This window comes from Nannospalax galili, unplaced genomic scaffold (genome assembly GCF_000622305.1).
Source record: "Nannospalax galili isolate Female #2095 unplaced genomic scaffold, S.galili_v1.0 scaffold770, whole genome shotgun sequence".
NCBI lineage: Eukaryota > Metazoa > Chordata > Mammalia > Rodentia > Spalacidae > Nannospalax > Nannospalax galili.
The window spans coordinates 1,395,095-1,408,319 of record NW_008328344.1 but is presented as its reverse complement, the minus strand read 5'-3'; the positions used below and the strand labels follow the sequence as shown (position 1 = coordinate 1,408,319).

The following is a 13,225-nucleotide window of genomic DNA, read 5'->3' as shown; positions in this document are numbered from 1 at the left end:
CTTTTTTTTTTTTTTTGCCCTGTAACTAAATTGGATTCATTTTCCAGAACATTTACTAAACTTCAGTGCCCCAAAACAAAGGCTTACATACTGTATCTTCAGAGTCCCCAAGATTTTCAGATATTAAAAAATTTTCAACATATAAATCTCCAAATTTTTAAAAATGCAGACCTTTCATACACTCTGAAAAGGCAAATCGATTTGAAAATGCAAACAGAACAAAAATAAATGACTCTGGAGCCCAACACGAAGTGTGCGAACAGGGAACTTCCTTATGCCCTGGCCAGAGGAGACATTCCAGCTTTCCGTCAGCAGGCTCCCAGCCAACCTTGCAGCGCCCTTTTATAAAGCCAGCCTCAGGCAACCCAGAGCAAGATGTGGCCTCACAGTCTCTGTGCCCCCTAGCTGCTCCAGAGCCACTTCCCAAGTGGCTCTGCTGTCCTGCCAGAGAACCATGGTGAAAAGTGGACTTGTTATTTGCATCCTGGTGGTCAGCTTACTCCTGGACCAGACCAACAGCCGCCCATCCAGAATGAAAGCCAGGAAGCACAGCAAACGCCGGGTGAAAGGTAACAGGACTTTGTAGTCCAGCTAAAACTCTAGGCTTACTTAGGCGGGGAAGGTGCTGGACTAAATCCATACCTAACCTGCTCCAGGAGACCACCTCTGGGACCCACATCACTCCATCATGAGTGTGAGGCTTTACATGGGACATTGGATTTTGGAGTCTCTAAGGCAGTCTGATATTTAAAAAGAAACATGTAGCAGGGTTTGTTTTTTTTTTAATTGTAGAAAATCCTTTATAATGAAAAAAAGTCTCTACTACATGTCTTTTGTCTGATGATATGTGGAATGTTTCTGAGAGAGCACTCACATGGACCCATGAACATGGGTTTTATGGACGATAGGCAAGTAGAGCACATTGATTAACAATGCAATGCATTACTCCTGAATAGTAAATCCATTCAGATACATTTATAACTATAATCACATTACATGAGCCACAGAGGACAGAGCTTCTGGGAGCTGTGTTTTCCTTTTTTGTCGCAGGCTATCAGAAGTATATACCTATCAGAGGTATATCCACATCTCTTACAGTCTTAGGACAGTTGAAACCATGCATCAAGTTTTTCATGTCATAGAGCATTGAATCTCTCTTCAGCTTGGAACCTATCAACACACAGTCACACAGGATATAAAGATATTCTGACACTAAATTGATTCTTCAGACAATGCCACATTTGGGGTGGCTTAACTTGGGCTAAGATAAAAAGTAAAAGTTGCAAAGAACAGAGACAGTGGCCCTGTGCCTGGCCCAAGATGAAACTGAAGGGACATGCAGCAAACCTGACAGGTGGGGTAATGACTTATCTCAGCTTCCAAGGCATTTTCCCTAACAAGACATTTCAAAGTAAATTACAGCACTGTTTCCTTACCACTTTTTCTTCATTAAAACCAAAACTAAAGTGGAAGTAGCGGTGGCTCACTGGGGAGGTGGAGGCAAGAGAATCCGGAGTTCAGTTATCTTGAACTAAAGAGGCCAGTCTGGGCTACATGAGACCCTGTTTCAAAAGAAAAAGAAAATCACCAATGTTAGAGTCTAGATTTGACATGTCATAAGCAGTGGATGGGTACAGAGGTTTGTGTTTTCATGCCAGGTGTGGTGGCACACACCTTTAATCCCAGCACTTAGGAGGTAGAGGCAGGTGAATCAGTAAGAGTTCAAGGTCAGCCTGGTCTACGTATGAGTTTCAGACCAACTGGAGCTACAAAGCCCAGGAAAAAAAAAAAAAAAAAAAAAAAGCTTACATTTTCTTTAGTGATTATCAAGGATCGTTTTTCCAGGGACGTTTTATCAAAGTTCAGTCTGATAGTAGAAGTTTTCGTAAACAGGGACTTTTTTTCTTTATAAAGCATTCTTTTTCCCTACGATCTCTTTAAATGAAATTTTCCTAGTTTGTTTTTCCATTGCTGTGACAAAACACTCTGACCACTTGGGGAGGAAAGGGTTTATTCAGCTTATATCTCCTGAGTTACAGTTCATTAGGGAGCCCAAGGCAGGAACTCAGGGCAGGAACCTGGAGGCAGGAGCTGGAGCACAGGCCATGGAGGAATGCGTTTACTGGCTTGCTCCTCTGGCCCCTGCTCAGCCTGCTTTCTTATGCAACACAGGCCCACCTGTCCAGGGGTGGCACCACCCACAGTGGGCTGGGCCCTCCCACATCACTTAACAATCAAGAAAATACCCCATAGACATGGCCACAGGCCAGTCCAATGGAGGAAATTTCCCAGTTGAGGCTCCCTCAACCCAGGTGTGTCAAGTTGACACTAAAGCTATCCAGCACAAAAGTTTTAAATGTTTCTCACAAGAAAGTAAGTGTACGTCCTGAGGACAAGGATGGGGGAGGGAAGGAGAGAGAAGGCAATGGGTGATGTGGCATAGTTATGGGCTGGCCTTTCTTCAGTCTGGGAAGGAGGGGCAAAATGGTAGCCACCCCATAGGAACTGTTGGGAAGGGGCATGAATCAGTCTCTCTCTCTCTCTCTCTCTCTCTCTCTCTCTCTCTCTCTCTCTCCCTTTCCTTCTCTTGCTCATTTTTCTTCTCCTCCCAAACACCACCTCCCCGCAGATATTATTTTCAACAATTGCATACACATCTTAACCATCATCTCCTCAAAATAATAATCTTCGCCTTCATCTCTGGGAAAATAAGAGCTACAGAAAGTGAAACCTCAGGCCTAGATTTACTGAATATTTCCTTTCCCACTTACTCATATATTTTTAAGTTTTTTCAGTACCTTAAAATAAGTTCAGCACTTGAGAGATGGGGAGGCAGGAGAACTCAGAGTTCAAGGCCAGTGTTGGCTACATAACAGGTTTGAGACTAGCCATGGGACCTTGTCTCGAAACCAAACCAAACCAGAGCTAGAGAGATGGCTCAGCAGTGAAGAGCCCTAGGGCCCAGGTTCAAGCCCCAGCAGCCACATGACAGCTAATAATCATCCATAACTCCAGTTCCAGGGGAATCCAATGCCCTCTTCTGATCTCCACAGGAATTTCACGACACGGGTGCACTTATGTGCATGCAGGTAATAAACTCATACACATAAAGTTAAAATTAAAAAAAACAAGAACAACAAAGTGAAAGCCTTTTTTCCTCCCCAGTCCTTACCCCAGCATTACCACTGTTGACGGCTGTGTGATAAATATCCCCAACTGGCTATGTAAAATGCCAAGTAAACTGATTTATTTCATGCGTTCAGTCTTCAATGGTTATCAATATAAGGCATATTTTGTTCTTAACAGCTGGATGTATTACTTTATTGTTTGGACAGGCCATGACTTAATCTGTTCTTTCTTGGCAACTTTTAAGCAGTTTCCAGTACATCTGTCTTTAATACAATGTCCCCAAGGAATTTGTGCACATATGTCAATCCTTGTGCTAGCATGCTATATTAAAAGCAAAATATAAGTTAATCAGACTTTCTAATTTTCTCTTCAAAAGACAGCATCAGACTCTCCCTACTGGAGTCCCTGTTCCCACACACTTTGATAGCCTAACACCATATCTTCTTTCCATTGGAAATTGTTCTTTTGTATTTCTATTCTGGATCTGTTCTGGGTAACAATGGTCATAAAATAAAAGCCCTTTAAGAAACTCAAAATAGCAATTGAGTGATTAAGCTCCAAACACAAGATTTCCCTAGTGCTTTATGGGTCTCAACAAATTATGTGTTACATAATGAAGAAAATATACCTTTTATAGTGAGCTAGCTACTCAGTGTGCTCCGTTTGCCTACCCACCTGAACAAAGAGGGGAAGCCAAGCCAGTCCCCCGCATGACAACTGTGGTAACAATCTCCCAGAAGCCTACCATTAACTCAAGTGTCTTTGTACTAATGATAGTGTTTACAGCCTCGCAGTGGAGGCCACTTATTGACACAGAATGGAGCAGGAAGCTGAGCAGGATGGGGGATAACACGTGTCCAGCTGACAGCTTATAACTTGGAAGCATGTCCTCAGCAGGCTTTGCAAGTCTGGCCCCAACAGCTGATGGGTTAGCTTTCTAAATGTCCCCTTTGATTTATTCCTGTTTGAGTGGTCCCATGGAGACAATCACACAGAACCATTTCCAGCTGTCTCTTTCAGGGGACGCCATATAAATAATCAGTTTTGTGGGCTGGGGAGATGGCTCAGTCTGTAAAGTGCTTGCCTTACAAGCAAAAAGACCCAAGTTTTAAAAAGGGTGGGAGGAGCAGATATAGTGACACACTTGTAATCCCAGCACTGCGGAGGCAAACAGGTGAATGCCTAGGGTTCACTGACCAGCCAACCTAGTATACTAACCTGAGCTCCAGGTGGGGGAGAGACACTATCTCAATAAACAAGGTAAGAACTGGGTGTGGTGGTGCCTGGCTTTGATCCCAATACTTGGGAAGCAGAGGCAGGTGTATCTCTGGCAGCTTGTTCTACATAGTGAGTTCCAGGCCAGCTGGGGCTGCAGAGAGACCCTGTCTCAAACAGAAGCAGAAACAAAACAACACACAAAAACCAAGGCAGGGGTTGGAGAAATGGCTCAGTGGTCAAGAGCCCTGGTTGCTCTTGCAGAGGACCCAGGTTTTGTATCCAGCATCCACATGAAGATTGAAAAACATCTATAACTCCAGTTCCAGGGGTCCAATGCCCTCTTCTGGCTTCCACATCCATTGCAGGACACAGGTTCACTTAATATATATGCAGGCAAAACACGCACACATATAAAATAAAAAATTAATAAAATTAATTTTCAAAAAAATTTTAAACCAAGGTAGATGGCACCTGCGGAATGACACCTGGCATTGTCCTCTGGCCTCCACATGCATGTGTACACATGTGCACATTCATCCACACATGCTCACACAGACACAGACACACACACACACACGCACACACACACACTAAAGGGAATCAGTTTTGTGTTTTGGATTTTTCAAGACAGTGTAAAATTCACAATGTCTTGGGGCTGTAGAGATGACTCAGCAGTTGAGAGCACTGTCTGGTCTTGCAGAGGACCCAAGTTCAAATTCTAACACCTACATGGCAGCTAATAGCCATCTATAACTCCAGTTCCAAAGGGATCCAACACCCTCTTCTGACCTCCAAGGGCATTACATGACATGGGTACACTTACATACATGCAGGCAATATACTCACACACATAAAATAAAAATTAAAAAATTCACAATGTCTTATGCCTTGTTCCCTTAAACATGTGATTCACAAGCCAGATGCTTCTAGGTTCAGACTAAGAAACTGCCCTCTGGGGGGTTCAGAAGGCACTTTGGGAGACCTCCTAGATATTCTTAATGTTGTACACCAGTTCTCAAAGCATCCAATAGCTCAGCTAAGGAATACAATAACCAAAAGATTTTTCTCCATGGGACTACTCAAATAGATGAAAGAATTGATCTCCTGGCCTACACTGCACAGTGGCTTTTAATATTTTTATGTTTTGTTGAGGAAGAAAACAGCTCTTACTGCAAAGAAATAAAAGAGATGATTTATTCTGGAGTCATATGAGTGACTGGGAACACAGATTTAGTTCTCTCCAAATATTAAGTCCCAGTGAGGTGGCAATTTCATGAACTCTTTATAGTAACAGAACATAAAAAGTCAAAAATCAACACACTTTTCAAATACATTTGTGGGTACTTATGGTAGGCGGGTAACAGCAAAGGGGGGAGAATTCTGCTATAGGCCACAGGTGCTCTGACAACACTCACTCAGTCTTTTGGTTGGTGGAAGCTAAGATTTTGTTAATACAGTCCATAGGTTTTTAATCTGTTAGTCACAGGACATCAGAACTGACAGAGAAGTTCTCAAAGAATGGCTACTTAGGGATTACAAACAGCCCAAGATAAACTGTAAATAGGCTCTTGTGCTGGGTAGCTTTAGTGTCAACTAGACACACCTTGGTTGAGGGCGCCTCAATTGGGGAATTGCCTTCACTGGACTGGCCTGTGGCCTTCTTGATTGTTGAATAATGTGGGAGGGCCCAGCCCACTGTGGGTAGTGCCATCCCTGGGCAGGTGGGCCCGTGTTGCATAAGAAAGCAGGCTGAGCAGGGGCCGGGGAGCAAGCCAGTAAGCAGTGATCCTCCATGGCCTGTGCTTCATTCAGCTCCTGACTCCAGATTCCTGCCCTGAGTTCCTACCTTGGGCTCCCTGATGAACTGTGACCTGGGAGATACAAGATAAAATAAACCCTTTCCTCCCCAAGTTGGTATTGGTCAGAGTATTTTGTCACAGCAATGGAGAAACAAACTAGGACAGCTTTGGATCTGCCATATTCCTAACTGTCCACAATCACTGAAGTGCTAATCAGTTAACCAGCCTTGCAGGAGGTTCCTTCAAGATGAACTTCAGTTGAAGATGCGTGTTTTCTCTGTGAACTAAACACAGTTTAGTGTCTGGTATGGTTTGTCACAATTCCCGCCAGTGGCTAAGACAGTGCCTATCACCCTGGAATTTGGATTGAACCACAGCTGCTCACTTACTCATAGCCAAGGTTCACCAAGGGCTCATGAAGAGTCTTTGGTACCATTGAAGAACATTCAAGAATGAACACCCAGGGCTAGGGCCCTCGCCAAGCATGCATAAAGCCCTGGGTTCAATCTCCATCCCCACAAAAAAATAGTGCTAGATTTTCCAATGGTCTTTTATCACTTAGCCCTGTCAGGAGCAACTTCATCTCTACCAACCTTATCAGGTCCATGAGAGTGCCAGGGACAGGGACATGAGGCCCAGGTATGAGGCCTGGCACCTACTTACCTACTTGCCACATCCCTTAGCCCAGTGTAGTCATGAGAATCTGTCTCCTCCCTCACTGCCATCTTTTTGACAGGCACATATTCAAATACCATAAGAGACCTTTTGTATTCAACAAAGTATATGCCCCCAGTATTACTAGCACCTATCACGTGTTCAACATCGTGTCACATGGAGGGTGCACCATGGGTAATGAAAAGTCGAGGAAATTTAGTAAGTAAAATATAGGTGGTGCTCTAGAGGAAAATAAACAAGTCTCAGAGAAGATTAGTAATGGGGATACCAATTTATAGTGTAATTCAGGAACATGTTCTCAGAAGACACAGTTAAGCTTGCTAAGAAAAGAGACAGCAGATGAGGTCCAGGAAGAAAGAATGGTCAGGGATGGTAACATGAAGCTCATTCCCAGAGGTGTCCCATGGTCAAGGAGCCTGCATCCCAGGGACAAGGCATGATCCCACAGGATGGGTCTGGAGGGAAGGTAGGGGAAAGAATGGTCAGGGATGGTAACATGAAGCTCATTCCCAGAGGTGTCCCATGGTCAAGGAGCCTGCATCCCAGGGACAAGTCATGATCCCACAGGATGGGTCTGGAGGGAAGGTAGGGGCGCCACCGTCATCTTAGCAAGTCCCTGTGAACACTCTCGCCAAGTTTTTCAGTTTTGTGTTTCGTGCGCATTTAGCTTCGTTCCATCAGAACCTTTGTTACCTTGTATTGCGCATCCCAAAGCTGTCATTTAAAAACTTTTCATTTCATTCTAATCAAATGTTTTCCATTCCACCTCCCACCCCACCTGACAATGTCCCCCAGAAAAGGATGGTGATCTCAAGTCTCAAGTTGAAAAGCTCTGGCGGGAAGTAAATGCCCTGAAGGAAATGCAAGCTCTGCAGACAGGTGAGACCTTCCTAGAACGTCGTCAGTGCCTGGTCATCAGTGCCTGGTCGGGAAGGGGAGCAGAGAGAACCTGCCATCACTTGGGGTTGGATTCGTCCAATTTGCATGTCACATTCTAAGAGTCCTCCTTTTAAAAGAAACACTGAAGGGCTGGAGAGATGGCTCAGTGGTCAAGAGCACTGTCTGCTCTTGCAGAGGGCTGGGGTTTGGTTCCCAGCACCCACATGGGAGTTAACACCCACCTATAACTCCAATTCCAGGGGCTCCAACACCCTCCTCTGGCCTCCTTGGACTCTGCATGACACAGGTGCACTTATATACATGCAGGAAAAACATTCATACACATAAATAAAAGCGAATAAATGAAAATTTTTAAAAAGAAACATTGGGGGCTAGAGAGATGGCTCAGTGGTTAAGAACACTAACTGTTCTTGCAGAAGACCCGGGTTCGAATCCCAGCACCCACATGGCAGCTAACAACTGTCCGTAACTCCAGTTCCAGGGGAATCCAACAGCCTCTTGTGTCTTCCTCGGGCATTTCATGACATGGGAGCACTTACCTACATGCAGAATACATGCATACACATAAAAAAATAAAAATAATAAATATTTTTTAAAAAAGAAACATTGACAAGCCAGAGATATGTCCAAGTTTAAAGGACCCAAAATTTGGAAAATGACTGCTTTGGGAAATCGGCTGGATTTGTCCTTCTCCTATAGATAGATGGCATAGAAACAAAAACAGGTAGTAGAGAAATGAAAATAGGTAGTTTAAAAGTGCATTTTATAGCCAGGCATAGGCATGGTGGTACATGCCTTTAGTCCCAGCACTTGGGAGGCAGAGGCAGGCAGATCTCTGTGAGTTCAAGGCCAGCCTGGTCTACAAAGTGAGTTCCAGGCCAGTCGGGACTACAGGGAGACCCTGTCTCAAAAAGACGAAAAAAAAAAAAAAAGTGCATTTTATTTATTTATATTTATTATTTATGTTCTTTTAAAATAATAATGAAATTCCATTCAATTCTAAAATTCATTATTTATTTGTTATTTATTATTTATGTTTGCTTTTTAAATAATAATGAAATTTCATTCCATTCTCAAGGAAATCTACCACATAGTTTAGTTATATAAACTAGGATACATGTTATAGCAAAGTAGCTAGAGGTTTAAAGTTATATTTGGGGGGGCAGACCAGGCTTAAGTAGGTTTGAATGTATATGCAGCCTAATTTGTGCCTTCGGCTCATTAAGTTGTTAAGTAACAATTTCTCTATACCTCAATCTGATAATGTAGATGAAAAAAATACCACTGTGTTGTGGAGTTGTAGAAATTATTATAATTTCATTCACTTAAAGTGTGCGAATGTCTAGAAACTACAGAATTATCAACAAATGTTAACCAGTCACCACCGTTGCATAAATAACTCTACAAATATTTGTCCAAGTTTGCTAGGCCCAGTGCTAGGCATGTCAAAAGGCATCTTACTGTATCAAATTTCACATCTCCGCAGTCTGTCTTCGAGGCACCAAAGTTCATAAGAAATGCTACCTTGCTTCAGAAGGCTTGAAATACTATCATGAAGCCAATGAAGACTGCATTTCCAAGGGAGGAACCCTGGTGGTCCCCAGGAACTCTGACGAGATCAATGCCCTCCGAGACTATGCTAAAAGGAGCCTGCCAGGTGTCAATGACTTTTGGCTGGGCATCAATGACATGGTCACAGAGGGAAAGTTCCTCGACGTCCACGGATTCGCTGTCTCCTTCCTCAACTGGGACCGTGCCCAGCCCAGTGGTGGCAAGAAAGAAAACTGTGTCCTGTTCTCCCAGTCAGCTCAGGGAAAATGGAGCGATGAGGCTTGTCGCAGTAACAAGAGGTACATATGCGAGTTTATCATCCCTTAACAAAAGTTCGTTCCAAACAAGATTGGTCCTGATTAGTAGGCTGGTGGTCCCCCCAATAAACCAAAATCACATTTATTAGTTGCAAAATTACAATGCTGGCATTGTTGCACATAGGAATACAGTCAGACTGTTTTTCTACCGTAGCTCATTGTGACTTTGCCCTTTATGGGACAAGAGGAATCAGAAAATAACAAACCAGATATGTGTACATTAAAAAGGGCTTCTGCAAAATGGCCTCTCAAATCCTTTTCTCTCTCCTTGTCCCTCTTGTGTGTATAGACCTGGTCTATTTTTTAAAATACAATATCCTTGTATGTCTTTAAGCCAGAAAAGCAAGCTTAGGCTGCCTGGAAAGTTTCTCTTAAGCTTAATCAGGTATCACTCAGTGACCCGGATATAATCCTAGGGATGTGTCATTAGGTGATTTTCTTGTATGAACATCACAGTATGCCCTTACACAAACCCTGATTCTATACCATCAGGGTGACCTCTAAATGCAGCAATCCAGAGATGCAGTAGACACAAGCTGTATGAGGCCTGTGCTGGTGGAACATGGCAGACTTCTAGAATCCATTTCTTTTTGTAGGTAGGAATGCACAATAAAACAATTAAAAATATAGTATACGAGCCAGGCATGGTGACACATGCCTTTAGTCCCAACAGAGGCAGACGGAGCTCTATGAAATGGAGGTCAGCTTGGTCTATTATATAACAAGTGCCAGGTCAGTTAGGGCTACAGAGAGACCCTGTCTATAAAAGACCAAAAAAAAAAAAAAAAAAGATACTATATTGGTTTTCCATCACTATAAGATTCCTGGACAGACACACATGAAACAAACAAAGTGCAGTTTATTTAGCTTGTACTTTTAGTGACTCAAGGATGAAGACTGGGCAGTCCACTGGCTTGGCCAATGGTGAGGGTGGCAGATCATGGCAAGAACAACTGGTCGTTCTCAAACTGAGCAGAGGTAGGGAGGATGGGCAGGGTCCCCCTTCAAAGCCACGCCTAAGGGTCTTCTACAAGCCTCCACTTCTCAAAACTGCCACCCTGGGTGTTAGGTTTTGGGATGCAGAATACAGGAACAGTAGGAGAGAGAAAGAGACCATACCAGACCTCGACGGGTCAGCATTTTATTCAAACCCAGGAGCATCGGCTGCCTTCCCGCATGCATGCTAGAAGCAACTGCCCTGTGTATGGGAAGCGGTGGAGCTCATGAGGAAGTGGTTGTAGCTGCAGCTGTGGGGGCTACCACGTGCCTCATTCTCTGGAGGCACTTGCTCAAACAGGACAGGCTATCTTGAGCAACAGCCAGTCTCCAAGAGTTCCAGAGGTAGATAAGGGTCAGCTGCAGTTTGGGAGATAGATAAGATCAGCAGTGGGGTTTCTAGTTTTCTGCAACTGGGGCATTCTGTCACTAGGGGGATCCTTGGCAGGAACACAAACAACCTCCAGTCATGGCACGTGGTAAATACATACACAAGCACACTGCCATTTATTATCAAGTTTTAGATCCTGTTCTTAGTCATGTGCTGTACTTTATCTAACAGTATGATGGGTTTGCTTATAACAAGGTCACCAAGTACACACGCAGTGCTACATGTGCTGGGTTACATAAGGATACGAGCAATGTCGGTAGGCAACAAAGATTTTTCATCTCCACCTGAGTCTTAAGGGACCACCAGACTATTATTGGTCAAAATATTGTGCAGGGCCAGTATATATTTAATGGATGTGAATTTCCAAGTCAGGATTCCAGGAGCTGTAGAATCCACAACCTTTCCAGCACGGAGCTCAATCTGCTCTACCTTGTTAGTCCAGGGACCTATGCTTTCAGCTACAGCATCCTGGGGTGGGACTTGCATCCTCTTGGCCACATCACAGTACAAATGTCTGAAGAGGTTCTGATCTAACACTTCAAATGCCTTCACCGCAGTTTTTTTGGAACTTCCTAGTCGAGAGCCCTCCTAAACCCCCTCCCCAAATGAGGCAGCATATTTGATCGAGTCCTGCTCTCAGCATCCCATTGCAACTTCCAACCAATGATCAACCCTGAGGCAGCAGAAGAGCAGCAGGCGATAAGAATGAATGAAACAGACAAACAAGGCAGGGCTGGGGCTGCACTGCAGTTGACAGAGGGCTGGTCCCCCTGTGCAGGAAGCCCTGGGCTCACATAAACAGGGTGTGGTGGCTCACCTATCCCAGCACTGGGTGGTGGAGATAGGAGTTCAAGGTCATCCTTAGTGAGTTCAAAGCCAGTCTAGGCTACATGTGACCTGTCTCCAAAACAATAACAGCAAGGTCTCCTTTCTTTCAGCATGTGTCCTCACAAAATCCTCTTATATATGGATAACAACTTTTTTACTTTCTTTTCATATATATTTTTTCAACCAACATTATGCATTTCAGTCTACAAGTAGAAGCTGAAACTTGTGCTTAAATAATACCATTTTAGAGCCGCACAATTTTTTTCTCTGCGTTTTTTTATTCTAACAATGCCATTCCCATTAAATTGCATAAATGGATTTTGTAAGAATAACTTCATTGCTTAAAAACAGCATTATACATTTTAGGCTTGGGTAAAAATGGGTTTGTTGAAAAAAATCTAAATATACTCTGTCCTTCAAATAAATATCTTTCTTCTCTTCCAATGTTGGATGCATTTTCTGAATAATATCTTGCTCTAAAGAGTTACATGCTCCTAGAATTAAATTTTAGATTTTTTTGATTGCAGAATAAAGCCCCAAATCTGATCTGTGTGAATGTGTTTAGATATTGACTACAGCTATTCAGACTACGTTGTTTTTATCAAACTTGGCAAAATTAAGGAGAAAATTTCCTGGATTCGATCAAACTGATTACACTGGTATATTTGGAGAAGACTTTCAACTGGCACTGAAGAAGTATAGTTTCAGGATGGGGGACTTTAAAAATATTGTAGGGACAATAAAAATATTGTATGGACAATGGTTCAGTGGTTAAAAGCACTGGCTGTTCTTACAGACCTAAGTTTGGTTCCCAGCACCCACATAGCAGCTAAAAACGGTCCATAACTCCAGTTCCAGGGGATCTGATGCCCTCTTCTGACCTCCATGGGCATTGCATGGCGTGGGTGCACTAACATATCTACAGCAATACACTCATATGTATAAAATAAAAATAATGAAATATTTTTTAAAAATATCATAGTTGCAGTTGATTGAGCCTACTCCAGCCCCAACACCACCATGGTCTTCCTAAAGATACTGGCATTAGTGGCTGAGGAAACACTTAAGTTGCTTCATTAGGACCCGAGTTCAGATCCCAGGAACCCACATAAAATGCAGGATGCAGTGGCATGCACCTGTAACCTCTGCAAGACAGAAGTAGGCCATGCAGGACCCAAAAGCGTGTGCTCCAGCTAGGCTGGCCGACATGTGAAGTTCCAGACCAATAAGAGATCCTGCAGGAAACAGAAGGAAGAAGACTCCTGTGGACCGATATCCAAAGTTATCTTCTGACCTGCATGTATGTGCCATGCATGTGTCAGCACCACACACGAACACATATACACACGTACACACACACACGATGACCATGATGATGTGAGTAGACTTGCATGAGCAGCATCTTCCCATCACATCCCAAG

The 13,225-nt window shown here is 43.4% G+C and overlaps 1 protein-coding gene across 1 annotated transcript; it reads left to right on the top strand.

Moving 5' to 3' along the window:
- The first annotated feature begins 375 nt into the window (after positions 1–375).
- Clec3a (C-type lectin domain family 3 member A) lies at positions 376–12,566 on the top strand. The gene is made up of 3 exons (XM_008826900.2): positions 376–569; positions 7,617–7,700; positions 9,208–12,566. The coding sequence occupies exons 1-3, from the start codon at positions 455–457 to the stop codon at positions 9,597–9,599; spliced, it is 591 nt and encodes a 196-aa protein (XP_008825122.1). The 5' UTR covers positions 376–454; the 3' UTR covers positions 9,600–12,566.
- Positions 12,567–13,225: the final 659 nt, after the last annotated feature.